The sequence below is a fragment of the Tarenaya hassleriana genome, unplaced genomic scaffold (assembly GCF_000463585.1).
Source record: "Tarenaya hassleriana unplaced genomic scaffold, ASM46358v1 Cleome9, whole genome shotgun sequence".
NCBI lineage: Eukaryota > Viridiplantae > Streptophyta > Magnoliopsida > Brassicales > Cleomaceae > Tarenaya > Tarenaya hassleriana.
Window position 1 is genome coordinate 611,611 of NW_010971389.1, and position 17,053 is coordinate 628,663.

At 37.2% G+C, this 17,053-nt stretch overlaps 3 protein-coding genes and 1 long non-coding RNA gene across 6 annotated transcripts in view; 2 read left to right on the forward strand and 2 right to left on the reverse strand.

Annotated features, from left to right (window-relative positions):
• Positions 1-2,310: 2,310 nt before the first annotated feature.
• Positions 2,311-3,243, forward strand: LOC104803615. The gene is made up of 2 exons (XR_770245.1): positions 2,311-2,660; positions 2,730-3,243. It is a non-coding gene; the product is annotated as an uncharacterized LOC104803615 (long non-coding RNA).
• LOC104803614 (3-hydroxyisobutyryl-CoA hydrolase-like protein 2, mitochondrial) lies at positions 3,143-7,193 on the reverse strand. Its single transcript, XM_010527598.1, has 14 exons — positions 6,956-7,193; positions 6,508-6,588; positions 6,318-6,386; positions 6,129-6,192; positions 5,869-5,948; positions 5,380-5,463; positions 4,954-5,038; positions 4,734-4,819; positions 4,529-4,650; positions 4,389-4,449; positions 4,161-4,259; positions 3,977-4,078; positions 3,569-3,610; positions 3,143-3,436 (listed from the first exon to the last, which is right to left on the reverse strand). The coding sequence occupies exons 1-14, from the start codon at positions 7,079-7,081 to the stop codon at positions 3,314-3,316; spliced, it is 1,224 nt and encodes a 407-aa protein (XP_010525900.1). The 5' UTR covers positions 7,082-7,193; the 3' UTR covers positions 3,143-3,313.
• Positions 7,194-7,910: 717 nt separating this feature from the next.
• LOC104803616 (BTB/POZ domain-containing protein NPY1) lies at positions 7,911-12,171 on the reverse strand. Of its 2 annotated transcripts, XM_010527600.2 has the most exons (5): positions 12,056-12,171; positions 11,216-11,816; positions 9,927-9,996; positions 8,707-9,828; positions 7,911-8,634 (listed from the first exon to the last, which is right to left on the reverse strand). In XM_010527600.2, the coding sequence occupies exons 2-5, from the start codon at positions 11,275-11,277 to the stop codon at positions 8,131-8,133; spliced, it is 1,758 nt and encodes a 585-aa protein (XP_010525902.1). In that variant the 5' UTR covers positions 11,278-11,816; positions 12,056-12,171; the 3' UTR covers positions 7,911-8,130. The 2 variants fall into 2 exon arrangements, with proteins under 2 accessions (XP_010525902.1, XP_010525901.1); XM_010527599.2 differs by having other exon boundaries at positions 11,216-12,171.
• Positions 12,172-15,000: 2,829 nt separating this feature from the next.
• Positions 15,001-17,053, forward strand: part of LOC104803618 (pentatricopeptide repeat-containing protein At4g31850, chloroplastic) — a 4,257-nt gene continuing 2,204 nt past the window's right edge. Inside the window, exon 1 of one of the 2 annotated variants that reach the window (XM_010527601.2) lies at positions 15,001-17,048. In XM_010527601.2, coding sequence (XP_010525903.1) covers positions 15,290-17,048 — 1,759 coding nt within the window. In that variant the 5' untranslated portion in view covers positions 15,001-15,289. The other variant, XM_010527602.1, reaches the window with a different exon arrangement.

Sequence of the window (17,053 nt, forward strand, 5' to 3'; positions counted from 1 at the left end):
TATATATATATATATATCCCAACTAATTTAATAATAAATTAACAAAGATTTAAATTTAATAATAAATATAACATTTAAATTATCAAAGATTTAAATAAAAAATAGAATATATATATATATACATATCATATGTATGTGTGTACATACATACATACGTAGATATATATATATATATATACATATATACATATATGATAGAAATTATTTGATTCTTTTTTCACGACAAAATATCACAGGAAAAAAAAAGGAGAATTAAGACAAATTATTTTTTAAGTTAAAAAATTCGGATCATATAGTACACATTTGGATTAAGTGATAATTATAATCGGATAATGACATTTTTGATAAAGCGTTGACATGACAGTTTCAAAGGGTGTTTTTCTAATCATTTTCTTAGACCGATCTTAATAACGATGCATGGCAACAACATATGATATGGTTTTGATATAAGATAAAGTCCGTTGAAATAACGTAATCAAGAGCACTTATCAAAGCGGTTATCATCACATAGCATAATCTCAGGAAAATACATAGATTACTACTTTTGTCATATATCATTAACCCTTTCACAAAATAATAACTATTTGTTGTAATTTATATTTCTATAGCTAGTCTTCAAAATTTTGCAGGATCTTATGATCTTAAATACTTGATATTTACATTTATTTTTTCTTTTTTGATATTTAAAGCCTTTTAAATGGGAATGGATCTTTTTTTTTTCCTGTAAATATGTGAACTCCTCAATATATAAATTTTATATCTACTACGCTTTTTTTTTTGGTGTGGAAAACATTGAATGGATGAGAGCGAACTCATACTCGGTCTGAGAGTTTCGAGTTCAAATTGAGGCCGACCGATTTTTTTCGGACCTAAATAACTAAATCCCAAATTTCGTTTTATAGGCTTCGTGTTTGGGTTCGAATCAAACCGAACCGAATCGAACCGCTAATTTACTCTTTTAAATTTATTGTTTTTATTACATTTTAAAAAAAATCTGGCTTTCAATTGACCAAATCTTGATCTAAATCCGATCTGAAAGTCTAAAAATTTTCAGGCGTAAATACTAAATATCTCAATCTAAAAACCGTTATTTTTCGAGATAGAACGGACCGGACTGAACTTCGTACCTTGTGCCAAATTTGACACCCACGGATAGGAACGTTCAAATCAATTTCCCTCCAAACAGGCACAATCAATTTTCGCCCCAGCTGCTCCTCGCTCTCTCGCTCAGTCCCACCGTTATCAATGAATCGAATTCTCTATCCCTCCTTGATGGGTCTTCTCCGCCTTTATTTATCCCTTTCGCTTTTGCGACCCAGAATTCTTCAGCTGACGCAGGATCGTTTTGAGCCGTTCTATCTCGGACGGGAGGTCGTGGGCGGTCTAGGTGGAGGAACATCGACGGGTGGTGGTGTGATATACGCCGCGAGGGCTTGTCACCCGGTGGCTGTTTGGGTATAAGAGTGCGAAGGTGAACAGGAAAGAGGTAGAGGACGGAGAAGAAGATGAAGTTGGTTAACAAAAAAAAAAAAAGAAGAAGATGAAGTTTCGGCCCCATCACATGTTCGACGAAATGCCTGAACGAAGGTTTTTCCATTGAGTCCAGTAGGGGTGTCAAAATCACCGGGCCGGGCCGAGCCCGACACAAGCCCGAATATTTACGGGTCGGGCTGGCCCGGCCCGAAAAACCAACGGGCCTAAAATCTTCGGCCCGGAGCCCGGCCCTATGGGCTTTTTTCGGGTTCGGGCCGGGTTTCGGGCTTAAAATTTTTTTAAAAAATTATAAACAAATTAAAATAATAAAAATACAAAAAATTTTAGTAATAATTAAAAAAATAAAAAATAGATTACAAAGTTATATATTTTGATCTAATATAAATTTAAATTTAAATTTTTTTAATTTTATATGGTAATAAATTTTTAAAAATGATAATTTATTATATTTTTCATTTGGAATAAGTATTTGAAACTAATAGTATTATAATTTTGATTATATCATTTATGAAAATATTATATCCTGAATTATTTAGTATTAAACAAGTTTTTAGTTTTTAGAACTTTCTATTATTATATAATATTTGTATATTTTTTATATATGTATATACATTATAAAATATATATATATATATATATATATATATATAAAAGATTGAATAAATGTATATATATATGATCAAATATGTGTGAAATATATATATGTATATCTATATTTACCTATATACATATATATTTATACATATAATTTATTTTTTTAATCGGGCCTACGGGCCGGGCCGGGTATCGGGCCTCGGGCTATTTTGACACCCCTAGAGTCCAGCTCCAGCTAGTGGCAGATCCGGTAAGAAGTTCGTGCTTTCTTCTTCTTTCGAGAAAAGATGCGATTTTTGGTGGGTGATGCTAGTTTCTTGCTCAAGTATGTGAAGTCACTGAAGTGTATGCATGGTCTTGGAGCTTGGAACGCACTCGATTACACGAAGGAATCATATTTGTTTCTTTTTTTTCCGTCAAACGAGAACGGTAGGATCTTTCCTGAAACTGTTTGATGCACAAAAAAGCTTTGCCTTTTTTCTTTGTTTAGGGGAAAGCAAGCCTCTTTAGCATCAATGACGTGTAAATCCATGCTCGTGATTCAATTCCATAGCCTATGGGTTTTGTTAAAGGTCGGTTCTATTTCAAGTTAAAGAACTGGTTACTGTTTCGTACATGACTTATCAGTTCTTGTTCATTAGAGGTCACATATGAGAGATTTGGAGTCAGTTCTCTCGCTTCTCACGAACTGGAAAGAAGTCTACATGAACTACTGTCGGACGAGGCAACAGGAAGAGAGATGCGAGAGCTGGAGAAAGAAACCGAGGTCTCTTTTAGAAAGGCGCTGCCTTTTCTGCTAGTGTTCTTGAATCATACAGAACATGACTGACCCTGTTCTTCCTCCTCTGTTTTCTGATCATTTTTCTCGAGCTTTCTCGCTCTTTCTCAGTTTCCAAACACTCGTGTTATCAGAATCGGGATCCTAGTAGAACACAGCCCGAACTCTTATGTTTCTGGGTCCAGACGAAATCTCTAAAAGAAAATAAATTGTTGTGTTCAGTTTTTAAAGTTCTTGATGGTTCATTAGCCCCTGTGTCAATTTTAAGCTTTAAAAAAGGATGGAACATGTTAAAGTTTATGAATTGACCTGTTTCCAAGCAGACCCTCACTCCCAGTCATGACCAAAAAAAAAAAATCTTCCGCATTCCAAAAAAACAGAGATCAAGAGCAGCAATTTTATGTCTTGAAGGGCTAGAACTGAACCTGCAAAAACTGAAGTTATTTGTCAGACGTAAGGTTCTCTTTGGGCGGTCGGAAGCTTCAGCTCGGAATCATCAGAATCCCCGGCTGGGGAGAAGTAGCATTCCACCATGTCTTCGCTCACGTCTTCTAGACGAGGAGGATCCCACTGCATGTTTCAGAAGGGGACATACCCGGAAATTTTCAGATGGGCAAGGCACTGGAACATGACATTTACAAAAAAAAAAAAAAAAGAGTTGGCTTGTTTGGTTTAAGGCAAACAGTGTTTGTGTTTGTGTACCTTTGGAGCAAAATCCATGTCTACCATCCGAGCTCGGATACCCTATTCATACCAACATAAGCAGAAAATTTGTGTTTTAGTCTTTGAAAGCTAATGACATAGCTGAACTAGAAGTACCAAAACTTGCAAAAACAGAATAATATCGTGGAAAGGCAGGATTAACGACTGGAAACTATGAATAAGTATGGAATTAGAAGGCCCGGTGAACTTCCGGATTATCAAAAAAAAAAAAGATATGGAACTAGAATGTTCAACTGCTCATCCTTTCTTTTCTTTTTTTGATAAAGATTTGTATATTTCATTTAATTAAAACGTTCTGCACAACAGCCTTTCTTATGTGGATTTCCTTTCTTTCCCCGATTTAGAGATAATGATACTTCAGTTGAGAAATCAGATGTTGCATCGTACCTCACAGAAATCACCAGAGACCACCTTCGAGATTCCGCAAAGAGACATACGGTACTCACGCACAAGACACTGATCAAGAGTTTGGAATCTACCTTCTCGTATCTAAGAACAGAAGAAACAGACAGAATCATGGAAAACATATTTTAAGGAAGCAAAGAAAAAAGAAGAAAACAAAAGGACTCACGGATTGTAGTGTAATCTTTAAGCTCAATGGTGAAGCCTCTTTTATTTGTCTAAGAGTTCTTTTGCACCATTCATTGCTGGAAGTGACAGCCTCGTTTTCCTGAGCCAAAATCAAAACCATTAAGACTTAAAACATGAAGAAACTCTACGAAAAAGTACAGATAAATGTCTGAATAAAGATATAAAAAAAAAGAGATCAATGCTCGTAATGTAGGCAAAGAACACTCACCAGGGCCTCGATGATTTCCTCAACAGTGTCAAGGCCAAAACATTTATCAATCACCTCGATCCTAAGACGAGACATTATTAGTGAAATAATGATACAGTCTTTAGAAGACCAAAATTCGAGACATAGGTTAAAACATTTACTTGTGAAGGATACTGCTTCTGTCCGGATAAACAATGTCACCATATTGAGCAAGAGACTCCTTAATGACAGAAGGATCATCATTCATCAGGTTAGCAATCCGCTCCTCCATTAAGGCGAGTCTCTGCCATTGTATTTCATATAAGGGAATCATATCCTTCAGAAGGAAAAGTAGAACATGAGACCAGGTAAGAAAATGAATCAGACCTCATTTAAGCAATAGTGCGTTGCTAGCCCACAAGCAATCATTTCAACACCATTAAGCTTCTCTCCAGTTAGAGCCAAGTATTCCCCTGAAAGAAAAGAGAAATTCACATTTCAGGTCCATCATCTTGAAAGTTGTATGTGAATAAGAACCCATCATCCTGACAACAGACACGGATAGATTATGAATCAAGCAAACGACCAAGAAATGGCTGAAGCTCACCTAGGTAACCAGGAAGTCGGGAAAGATAATAGGAAGCTCCGGCATCAGGATGAAAACCCATTTGGACCTCAGGATGAGACAAAACCTGGAATATTTTATGGATGATTGGTCAAAATCCCCTTGGATACCACACACCAAGACAGGAGAAAGAGACGAAATAGTTTCAAATGCATCTTGTACAACAATCTTTCTGTTTCATCTTTTTCATAAACGAGTACCAAGACGATTATTTAGCATATAGAGATAAGAGGCATCAAATACCTGTTTAGAGGTTTAGCGTTTAGTTTAAATAGACTGTGGAATCTATGCAACCACTTGATGATATTTCTTTCTCTTTTTTTCCTTGTTTCAGTATCCAACTAACATACAAATCAATAAACGTAAAGGATAAAATGAATGCCTTAAGTAATAGAGCTAGGCACTTACGGTTTTATCTGTTGCAACACGAAACATCCCTGGAAGTGAAACCCCACCACCACAACCCATTGTAATACCATCTATTATAGCCACCTACAGAATGAGTAAAGTTTAGAGGTAATAGAGCAGTCAACAACTTCCACATTGTTTTCTCACATAACACAACTAAACTACAAAACAAGTTTAAAGAAACATATATCCAAAGTGACAATAATATGTGACTCTGAGCAGAATGTGCACTAGCAATTAATGACATGGCCTTCTGTGAGACACGGCTCAAGGCTCACTTTTCAGGGCATTGACCCATTTAACAAAATCATAGGGAGGTAGAAAAATTTCCCCTAACAGTGAGTAGCAGCAAAACCAGGGAGGGAAATAAACACGAGCACAGCTCCAGAGGTCACCCTCTGATGGACACACACAAGTTTTCAGTGGTATTGTATTTGGTATAGCTAAAAATTTGAACATATGTCAGTAAAGAAAAGTAAGCAATCTCACAAGTGGCTTTAAATAAGTTCCTTGGAGGTATGCAAACTTGTACAAGTTCTCAAAAAAATGTTTACATTCTTCAGCATTCCCTGTGAAAAAAAAGAAAAATCTCAGTACATTAGCAACTCCTCTCAGTAACTTAATTAACTGTCAACATACAAACCACAATAAAAGTTTCTCAGTAAAGGAGAAATCATGAAGTGATTTGAGCTGATCATGACAATAACATTCCAAGTCTTTGATCATGGAAAAGGGTAACAAGAACAGACCTTCATTGATCGAATGATAAAGTGCGAGAACATCTGCACCGGAACAGAAAGCTCTGCCATTACCCTTCAGGAAAAATTAAAGCAGTAGCTTATTCAAGGAAGGTTGTAGCATACACAGGCTTCAAAAGAACACAGGACTTCAAGGAAAGCGAGAAAGGGTTTTCTAAAGAGCGACATAGTGTATTACACCTTCATCAATACAAATGAAATAGCTGGGTTTTCTTCCCATGATTCATATAGCTTCTTTAACCGCACAACCTGAGAATCCAAGAGTTGAAAGCACAATAAAAATCAATCATCACACAGGTTTAAAAAAGTTCCAAGTTTGCTATCCAAAAATAGATGATAAGAAGATAAACCAGCGTGCTGAAGACACTACCATAGGAGCAGTGAGAGCATTGAGAGAAGAGGATCTATTGAGAATAGCAGCTCGCGTCTTAGCTCTTCCCTCCACAAGTACCTAAAAGTACATGGAACGTCAACACTTGCAATTCTTTCGAAACTAAAAAGACACCACAAATTGTATACTTAGCCACTGAGAGTGTTCAAAAATCTCCAAGTCAGAGGCTTATAATGATCATATAAATGTTCTGTAACTTGAAAAAGTACCCAAATCCCTGAAATTCGGCTGAATGTTTTCCTCTACAAATATCTCAGCTCGAACCTTAAGGCCTATGCCCAATAAATACGAACATTTCCTCATATTCCAATCGCTCAAATTGTGTGTGCCCGATCGAAAAGAGAAAATTTTCACCGATAAACTGATAGTTGTCAAACCCAACGAACCCAGATTAAAAAAAAAACGTCCAAAATTGAAAAACAAAAACCTGTTCTTCGACATCTGCGGTTGAGGGAGCATAGTTTGGCAGAGCAGAGAAGCTTCGTCCATGAGAAATGGATCGGACCCATTGAAAAGACTCTCTCGCTTTCCTCAAAGCGCTTAGTTTCTGCATCTCTCTCTACCTCGCTAGCTGAAGATCACGATTCAGCCTACGGGAGACGGGAGAGGGTTTCGGCCTTGGGGTTTTGGGTTTCGGCGAGGATGAATGATTCTGAACCGTCCGATCAATCAATCCAGTGATGGTTGATTCCTTGGAACTTCATCTCTGGGTCTCTTCGGCCCCAAATAATAAGGCCCAATATTGTAAATGGGTAAGTATTCGAAAAAACATTATTTGTTTTTAAAAAATCTAATATTAAAACAAAATTTTAAATAGATTGGATAATTTTGTATTATTGTTTGTTTTTTTTATAATTGTAAGGAAAAATGATATTCCATATATCTTTTTAATTAGAAACGTTAGAAATCACAATTATTCTACCAAAAACATTCACCGACTTTGTTTTTCAAGTTTAAATTTCTATATACTAAATATTTATATAACACATCTTTCATTATTAATAGAGAAAACAACCAAAATTCTAAATTACCAAATATAAATACATCCATTTATACGCAAATATTAAATTTATTCAACCTAAACAAATCTCATATTGATATATGGATTTGTTAACGATTCCAAGACTGATTAATAAACGAAGTTTAAATTTAAAATTTTTAAAAATATGAACTTTTTTCAATTTCCAACTTATTGAATTTTACAAGTATTCCTAAAAAGTTTTGATATTTTGAAAACCGTATTTATTTTTTAAAAAAATTAAAATTTACTTATTTAATTCATACCATGTATATAAATAATATTTTATGATATATTTCGACTTACATAGTCTTATCATTTGTTTTCTTCTCTATACCCTTTATTTGCTATGGCATTTTAGGAATTTCAAAAAGACAACTGCAATACTAAACCAATTGGGCCTTTACAGATAGAGAGACCAATGCACCATCTCAGACATGACTTCAAACAAAACAAAAAAAAAAAAAAAAAAAAAAAATCCTCGAATTAAATTAGACAAAAGAAAAACAGAGAACACAACACAACCCATCGCTTCTAATCACCAAACCCCTAAAACCACTTGGCTCCTTCTCTTTACATCATCATCAAGATATCGAGTGTCTCCGGCATCGAGTGGACGAACCAGAAGACTTAGCTGTCGGACTGTGCGAACTTCCGGACGAAACCTCCGAGCTCTTGTTGCTGCTCTCTGCTTTTCCCGGCCAAAGCTTCTCGAAGATCCTCCTCGACCGTGACGACATCAGCTGTGGCCCACCGCTCCTCATGCTCTTGCTGCTTCTGCATTTCTTGCTCAGCTTCTTCCCCGCCCCTTCCCCTCCTCCTCCGACATTATTCTCAACCTTCTTTGTCTGATCATATGCTGTTGCTATTGTTGCCGTTGCCGTCGTCGTCGTGGTGGTGTCTGAAGATGGAGCTTCTGTTGCAGCTGCGTGAGAACGGAGCTGCTCAATGTAGAGAACTTGCACGACCACACGCAAAGGAAGACGATCGTTCTGGGCAGCGTCCATTGATGCCTCTGTTGTTAGCTTTCTCACGTCCATTAGCAAACACAGCTTCTTCTTCTCGGGTTTCGACAAATCCGGATGTTCCTGCAAAAACCCAGTTTCAGAATCATCGACTATGAACAGAAATCTCCATGGAAATATCATCAAATCTTTTACCTTCAAGAATGTGTCTATGGCTTTGTAAAGGCCATCGTGGATTGGCCTCGCCGATTCTGGGATTAGCTCTGATAACTCCATGAAGCTAGTTAGATCGAGATCCGGATCACGAGCAATCTCAGCCAGATACGCATCTATGAGTCTTCCGACAGATAACAAGAATCCATTTCCAAGAACAAACTCTTTGTATCGATCGTCTTCAGAGTCACGTTTCTGATCTGTTATGAACAGATCAACGATACGATGGACTAAATCGACTTCATGGATCAGCAGATCCTTCACGGAAGCCTCGTGTAGATTCAGACCCACATTCCGTACCAATTCTTCCTTAACGGAGTCATCAGCTTCGACCAAGATTGCAACTTTCAGAAGTTTGAGCAAGAAGCTGCAAGAACAGTGGTCGATTTTGCCATTTAGCCGAGGCAACAAGAAAACAATCGTCTCGACAAGATGTTTGTTTCCACGAGATTCCGCCATTACAGACTCCACAGATTCCGGTAGCCACCGAGCAATGTAATATCTAAGAGCTTCCCCAATAACGCCATTGTTCATCCTTCCTTTACACTTCACAGCACTCATCACCGGCTCGAACATATCGATCTCCAGTTCACATAAGTCTTCGACCCACCAATCTTCCGGAACATTTTCCATCTTCTCCCTGTACTCGACAATCTTATCCGGAGCAGATAACTTCCGGTTATGAGTATAGGACCAAGTGATCATCTCAGGGTCAACTGAGGTTTTCGCCGAGATGGAATCTATGCATCTTCCAACAATCTTCAACTCTTCAGACCATGGTAGAAGAGATTTCGTCGTCTGAAGGACAATGATGGAATCTTTCCAGCTTCTGAAGATGCCTGCCTCGAGGAAAATCTCGATCTTGTAGATAAGATTGCCTCGATCGACATCTTCTGTCATTTCAAGATACTCAGCTGCACAACGAGCAGCTGTTACGTTGTAAGCGTTGAGAATTACCGTCATCCCGTAGCAAAACTTAGCACAGATCTCGAATGCTTTTGGTCCACCGGGAATGTCTGATATGGTGATTTCATCGGAGTTATCATAATCTATTGCCTTGTGAACAAGTTTCTGCAACTTGTTGCTCTTTGACAGAAGTGGGAACTGTGTATACATTTGAAGCAAAACAACATGTTCAGCTTCAAACCATTTTACTGCAAATTCTGTAAAACTTTTTGCTGTGAAGATTACGAAAAACATACCTTGTGGAGGTAAAACTTGACTTCACCGACGATTATGGTCGCATCGGTAGCAAGATCTGAAACAACATGCCTACGAAAGGAAACGTGTTAATCCCGGAAATCAAGAACATGCAATAACACAAAACCCGGCAGCGAAAATCAAAGGAGAAGATGCCTCTAGCTACAGATTGATGAGCCAATTATGAAGCTTCATTTCAGATCAGGAAAATACAGAGCACGGTGCAACAATGCAGGTTTAAGCAAAAGTTTTGTGAAACCTTCAGAACCAGAACACAGAGAGAGATATGTCTTTCTGTTCAAATTCATCCATTGAGACAGGTTTACTTTCACTGTCCATTACAGACCGAAACACAGTAATCAAGGCCCTGGAAAGCTGGAAAGAGGTTGAGAATATTTCTCTGCAGCATTCTTAACAGAGCTTATGATAAAACACAGACAAGAAGTTACATGCAGAACAAAATGCCATGCTGATATATAAGGAAGGAAACAAAGCATCTGTACAAGAACAGAGATTCTTCTCTTTCTGGATTCAAAGATGTACATCGCCATGCCTTTTCTTTTTTCTTTTTCTTTTTTTTTTTATATTCTGTAACAAGACAAGGACCACAACACCATGAAAACAAGACAGTTAATCTGATGGACCACAGCCATGGAACCCAGATGCCCCATTTCTTTTTCTCTTACACCTTTTTCCTGTATTCCCCCACACACACGAATGATGAGCAAAAGCAATCACAATGATGGCGGGGATCAATTTTATCTATGATACCGAATTGATAAATTCAAAACCAAAGTAGCATGGCAGTTATAGTTAGCCACTGGGACATTAAGACAACAGGTTAAATGAACTTCCCCACTTAGTTTAATGAACTCTGTTTTGTGTTTCTCGTCGCTGGAAAGAGGATATAAGAACTAAAAGCCATCTCTTTCATGAAATTTTCTCGGGAAAATCACTTCAAAACAGAGTAAAAATCAAAGCTTTGCACACATACAGACAACACACAAGAAAGTTATGGTGTTATTTCAGAAAATAGACGCAAAGGGAGTTAGAGACAAGGAGGAAAACATTGCAGAACCGTTCAAGAACCGCACAGGAGCTCAGCATGTGCAGACAGTGAATAGAACAGAACAGAACAGAACAGAACAGAACAAGGCAAACGAACAGAAGAAACATGCGATCCACAGGGAAGGAAAAGTATCATTTTGTCACTCATCTATCTATTGCGATACATACGTGTATACAAATCGAACACATACATAATAGAAAAACAAATGAAATATTCTTTTACCTGGTGCATTTTCCATCAGCTTGAAATGTGTCAGGCTTCGATCCTAGCTTCATAAACTTCATCTTCCTTTGTCTTTTTCTCCTCCGCCAAGAAAATATATAAAGAAAACACCAAAAATTCCTCTGAAGCTGCTTATACCAAAAAGCTTCGAGCTTTTTGCACCTTTTTTCAAGGGAGAATCAAAACAGAACAAGGAAACCCAGAAATCAGGAGACCCAGAAAACAAGTCTTGTTTTTTCTTGGAATTTATTTTTTCGACTACACAAAACTAGGGAGAGAGAGAGAGGGAGAAGAAAAGGGGTAAGGTTTCTTCCTTATCTTCAGCTCTGCTGGAGCAGAAAGAGACCATTAATGGAGATGGTTGCCCGAAGAGAGACAAGAAAAACCAAACCCATGTCTTGCCTCAGCCTCACTATCCTTCCCAAAACCCAGCTCCTCGAACTCCGGGATTTTTCACCCATTTTTTCCCCATCTCAGCCCAAAAATCAGCATTTATTGATCACGACAAAACTTGGAAGCCAACCATAAAGTTCCCAACTTTTTTCACTGAACTTTCCAGGAAAACAAGCCCTCAGAAAGAAAATCCCGTCATCATAATCACCTACGCAGAAAAAGCAAACCCTTAATGGCGTGACAGAGAGAGAGAGAGAGAGAGAGAGAGAGAGAGAGAGAGAGAGAGTGAGAGAGAGGGAGGGAAAAAGTTGAGTGGGCGTTTGAACAGAGAAGAAGGAGATGAATCTGTCGCCGCCAATGCTTTAAAAGCCGAAGATATTCTCCTCCACCCCCTTCCTTCTCCCTCCTTCTGCCCCAATCTCAATGAAGTTTCATCCTTTTTCTTACTTTTCTATATACAAATCTCTCTCTCTCTCTCTCTCTCTCTCTCTCTCTCTGGAAGGGATGAATGATGATTTGCTTCGGGTCTGACGCGGTTGTCGCTGCTATAATCCTACTCTCTGATTTTGGCAGGGAAAAAAATATTACAAAAGAAAGGATTATAAATATTTAAATGCTGATATTATAAGAAATAAAAGAAGAACAGTGTAAAGAAATGGCATGGAATCTCATGGCAAATGTATTTTTAATTCGCCAGCTTGGGATGTTGATTTACATATCTTAAGTTTCGGGATTGACAAATGATATTGTAATCGCTTCCTTTTTAGATATTTTTAAATTTTAAATGCAGGATTTGTTGTAAAATATTTTGCGAATTTCGCCAAGATTATCTCGTTTTCCTTTTCTTGAATATAATCGGGTTGGTAATAATACTATATAATATGGATCATCAAATTAAATTATATATATTTCTAATAAGCCCTTTAAATATATATCATATGCACATTCGAAGAGGAAATCTTTGAAATTTGAATGCTTCAGATAAATACCTTGGTTTCAGACAACTATACACTTATTAAATATTTATTTGTACCAGCTTTTATGCGTAAATTTTATAGAAAACGTTTGTTTAGCGTTTGAATAATTACTTTATTATATTTTGAAAAATAACACAAAATGAAATCGTTAATATACGTTTTTATGTCATATTTTGAAAAATACCACATTTGATTAAACTATTTAGAGGTATGTTTAATGTTGAACCCGAACCAAATTACTAAAAGAAATAAAATACAATGTCTGATTAATTAGTTCTAATAATGCAGGAAGCAATTAAAAAATATTTCACCACATTGAGATTCGAATATGATTTACACTGTTGAGGGAAAATAAATTTATCGTTATATTGTCGGAAAATATATTTTAATTAGCTTGTATGTAATAATTAAAATTAGCTTTGGTAAACCCCCTCGGAATATTAATGTTATTGTACTTCGGAAAATATTCTACTCCCTCCCTCCGTATCAATATAAATATTGTTTTAAGTTTTGTCACCATTTTTAAGAAAATTTTAAAAAGTCATATATACATTAATTATATCCACATTAATACTTTATTGAAATTTGATATTTTTAATCAATGATAGAATTGGAAAATTTTAATTAAAAATCACCTAAAAAATTTAAAATGATAACTATTTAAAAATAAAAAGTAATTTCTAAAGCAACATTTATATGGAGACGGAGAGAGTAATAATCATTTATTTATAAATGTGATTAAGAAATAATTAAAATTGATTACAGTCCTCGTTCCGAGCCTTCAACTATAAGGCCGCCAGCGCAAGGAACGCACACGAGATGAGACACGTGAAGGCGCGTCGACACGCGGCGTGTCCACCGCGCGTGGTTTTAACTGCGGCCAATTCTCTACGACGATCAACTTGCTGCGTCGGCCACAGCTGTTAAAGTCGCGCTTTCATATCTCCCAATAAAACTCGCCACGTGTGTCCCCTTTAGTTGGCGGAACGGGGACCGTAATAGTGAGGGCGTGAAAACGACGCGCCGTTTTCCCGTTCGCGTCGTCGTTGGCCCAACGGAACCTGCTTTTTGAAACCGAGAGGTTTTGACTTTTTGAATCCTCGTTATCTAGATGCTCCGGTTTGGTCGGATTTACATCTTCCTAACATTGACTTTGTAGGCAAAAAAAACTTTATAACAAAAATATCTTAAATCTTAATTAAACCGTATTTAAATCTTAATTAGTTTACAACCTAATTGTTTAGAAGGAATCTTCGCCGTAAACTTTTGTACTTTTGTCTGTACCTCTTTTACCAATACAGTTTGTAAGAAGTATCGTACACAATTCACCGAATCACATTTCACCAAAAAAAAAAGTTAGAGAACCAAAATTCCGTGTTCAAAATTCCGTAAAAAAAAGTTTGATTTAAATTTTTATATCGTTCGTTTATTATACACATCTTTCTATCGGACATTATCAAAAATATATTTACTTTGCTATATATATTTCAGATCATATCTTTTCACATCATTTTTTGTGTGATTAATATACTATCCTAATTTATTTTAGAATTACATTGATCATACCGTTAAAATTATATGATAATCATACTAATTATATAATTCACATCGTTATGATTATGAGATAAAAAAATAGGTTAAAAAAGAAATATTTTAAAATATATGTAATAAAGGAAGATTAGTTTTGATATTATATCTTTTCTATTTCATTAAATTAGTCATCGTTTTTTGGTATTTGCTGCGATTTTTATTGTCGATATATTTATTATATTAGGATTTAAAATTGGTTTTATATTTTACTGATATGATATGGTGATTTAGACGCCAAGTCAAAACTTCTCGAGCCGAGTTACTTTTGTTTTGGTCCTTTTTTTTAGGAAATTAATGTTACATTACGTACATGGAGATAGACAAAATTATAAATCAAAGTATAATTAAGATCCGACAAATGATCAAACATGGATGTGATAGGTCGGGGCAAATTTTTCACAAGGCAATGTCAAGTCAAATCCAATGGACCCATTTTGTTCAAATTCCAATTGGGGTATTAATGTTTTCGTGGAAAATAAAAATATAGTTAATATGGGTATCCATGTCAATTTTTTTACTGTCTCATTCTCGTTTCCGACGATTAATGGTAGGGGTGTGCCACAAAAACCCGAATTTTTGTTATTTGATGCAACCACACACATCGGATAATGTTATTGGAATATTCGCATTTTAAAGTTTGGATTTGGATAAATTGATATTATAAAATTAACACTTTATATTTTAGGGTTGGGACAAAATTCTTATTTTATATATTTTTTTAAAAATAAAATAGGATGTAGAATAAATTTGAAGAGGGCCGGCCCATTAACGTTGGGCCGAATGATTCTTGGTAACTGAAAAATACAAAATCTGAAAGCAAGAAGCTGAGGCTAACTCGGTGACAGACTCGGTGGATTATCCTAAAGCAGCGGAGGCCGTGCAACACAAGTGAGAAGAAGCGGAAATCTCATCCATTATTCACCGCCGATTCGCCGGAAGTTCGGAGCCACCGTGTGTCCCGCTGGAGAATGGACGGGGACTGTAAGGCTAAGATCATCTTCATCCTCTTGTTTGCTTCAGCTTCGTCTCATAGATTTTGAGGACAGGACACGGCTCGTTGTTCATGTAAGAGATTTCAAAGCGGAGTTTGGTTCTCCCTTGTTTTCTTCCCAGAATGGCTGTGTCGATGCCCTGCTCGACGAGTCCATATTGTGGGATTACGGTCAATGATTTGGTTGGTCCGGTGAAGGTGAATCGTTCGAGAAGTGAAAATTTTTTCATACAAGGGTGGAAGATTCATACTTTGAATGCTTTTCCATTCGGGTATGTGTTGAATTGGAAGAATATCATGAATCGTTGCAGGCTTTCGACGAAACCTCATGTGGAGGTTGCGATTTCTTCCATGGCGGGGAAGAAACCGAGAGCTGAGTTGTCTCCGGATGAGGTTTATAGGGTTCTGAGGACATTCCCGGAAGCAGAATCCGCCTTTTCATACTTCAAATCGGTGGATGAGAATCCGAATTTCTGTCACTCTACTGAAACGTGCAATTACATGCTTGAAGTTCTGAGGGTTCATGGAAAAGTGGAGGAAATGGTGCATGTGTTTGTTTTGATGCAAAAAAGAATCATAAAGAGGGATGTCAATACTTTCTTGACAATATTTAAGTGTCTCTGCGTAAAGGGTGGATTGCGCCTAGCTCCATTTGCACTACAGAAGATGAGAAATTCCGGGTTTGTTTTGAATGCGTATTCTTACAACGGATTGATCCATTTTGTTCTTAAATCTGGGTTTTGTCTTGAGGCTTTAGAGGTTTATAGAAGAATGGTCTCTGAAGGGCATAGGCCTAGCTTACAGACTTATTCCGCGCTTATGGGAGCATTAGGAAAGAGAAGGGACATCGAAGCTGTGATGGGTTTATTGAAAGAGATGGAGAATTTAGGGTTAAAACCAAATGTTTACACATTCACCATATGCATCCGTGTACTTGGAAGGGCTGGAAAGATCGACGAGGCATACGGAATACTAAAGAGAATGGATGATGAAGGATGTGGACCTGATGTGATCACCTACACTGTTCTTATCGATGCCCTTTGTACTGCTGGAAGGCTTGACTGTGCTAAGGATGTTTTCCTAGAGATGAAAACCGGAAGACACAAACCCGATCGTGTAACTTACATTACGATGCTCGATAAGTTCAGTGACAGTGGAGATCTGGAATCTGTGAGAAGATTTTGGGTTGAAATGGAGATGGATGGTTATGCTCCTGATGTAGTTACTTTCACCATTCTCGTGGATGCTCTGTGCAAAGTTGGGAATTTCGGTGAAGCATTTAATACATTGGATTCGATGAGGGAGCAAGGTGTCTCACCAAATCTTCATACTTACAACACGTTGATCTGTGGGCTTTTAAGAGCAAACAGGTTGGAGGATGCAATGGAAATTTTCGATAATATGGATTCTTTGGGGGTTGAACCAACTGCTTATACATACATACTTTTCATAGATTACTATGGAAAAGCTGGAGATTCTGTCAGAGCTCTTGAGACTTTTGAGAAGATGAAAGCCAGAGGGATAGTTCCCAACATTGTTGCCTGCAATGCTTCCCTTTACAGTCTAGCTGACGCAGGAAGGCTCCGAGAAGCGAAGCAAATCTTCTTTGGTTTGAAAAACATTGGCCTTACTCCTGATTCAGTAACCTATAACATGATGATGAAATGCTATAGCAAGGCTGGGGAGATAGACGAGGCTAGTAAGCTGCTTTCCGAGATGTTGGAAAATGGGTGTGAACCAGATGTGATCGTCATTAATTCCTTGATCAATACCCTTTACAAAGCTGATAGAGTAGACGAGGCATGGCAGATGTTTAAGAAAATGAAGGAGATGCAGCTGAATCCCACTGTTGTAACTTACAACACTTTGCTCACCGGGTTAGGGAAA

Bases quoted from the DNA above. Each gene is read 5' to 3' on its own strand.
- LOC104803614 (XM_010527598.1), bottom strand. From the start codon at position 7,081: ATGCAGAAACTAAGCGCTTTGAGGAAAGCGAGAGAGTCTTTTCAATGG. The intron at 4,260-4,388 runs GTGAGTGTTCTT...ATTTTGGCTCAG, and splicing joins AGGAAATCATCGAGGCCCTG to GAAAACGAGGCTGTCACTTC. The intron at 3,611-3,976 runs GTACGATGCAAC...TGGTATGAATAG, and splicing joins TCTCTGGTGATTTCTGTGAG to GGTATCCGAGCTCGGATGGT.
- LOC104803616 (XM_010527600.2), bottom strand. From the start codon at position 11,277: ATGAAGTTTATGAAGCTAGGATCGAAGCCTGACACATTTCAAGCTGAT. The intron at 9,829-9,926 runs GTATGTTTTTCG...ATGTATACACAG, and splicing joins TCAAGTTTTACCTCCACAAG to TTCCCACTTCTGTCAAAGAG. The intron at 8,635-8,706 runs GTAAAAGATTTG...GGGTTTTTGCAG, and splicing joins CCATAGACACATTCTTGAAG to GAACATCCGGATTTGTCGAA.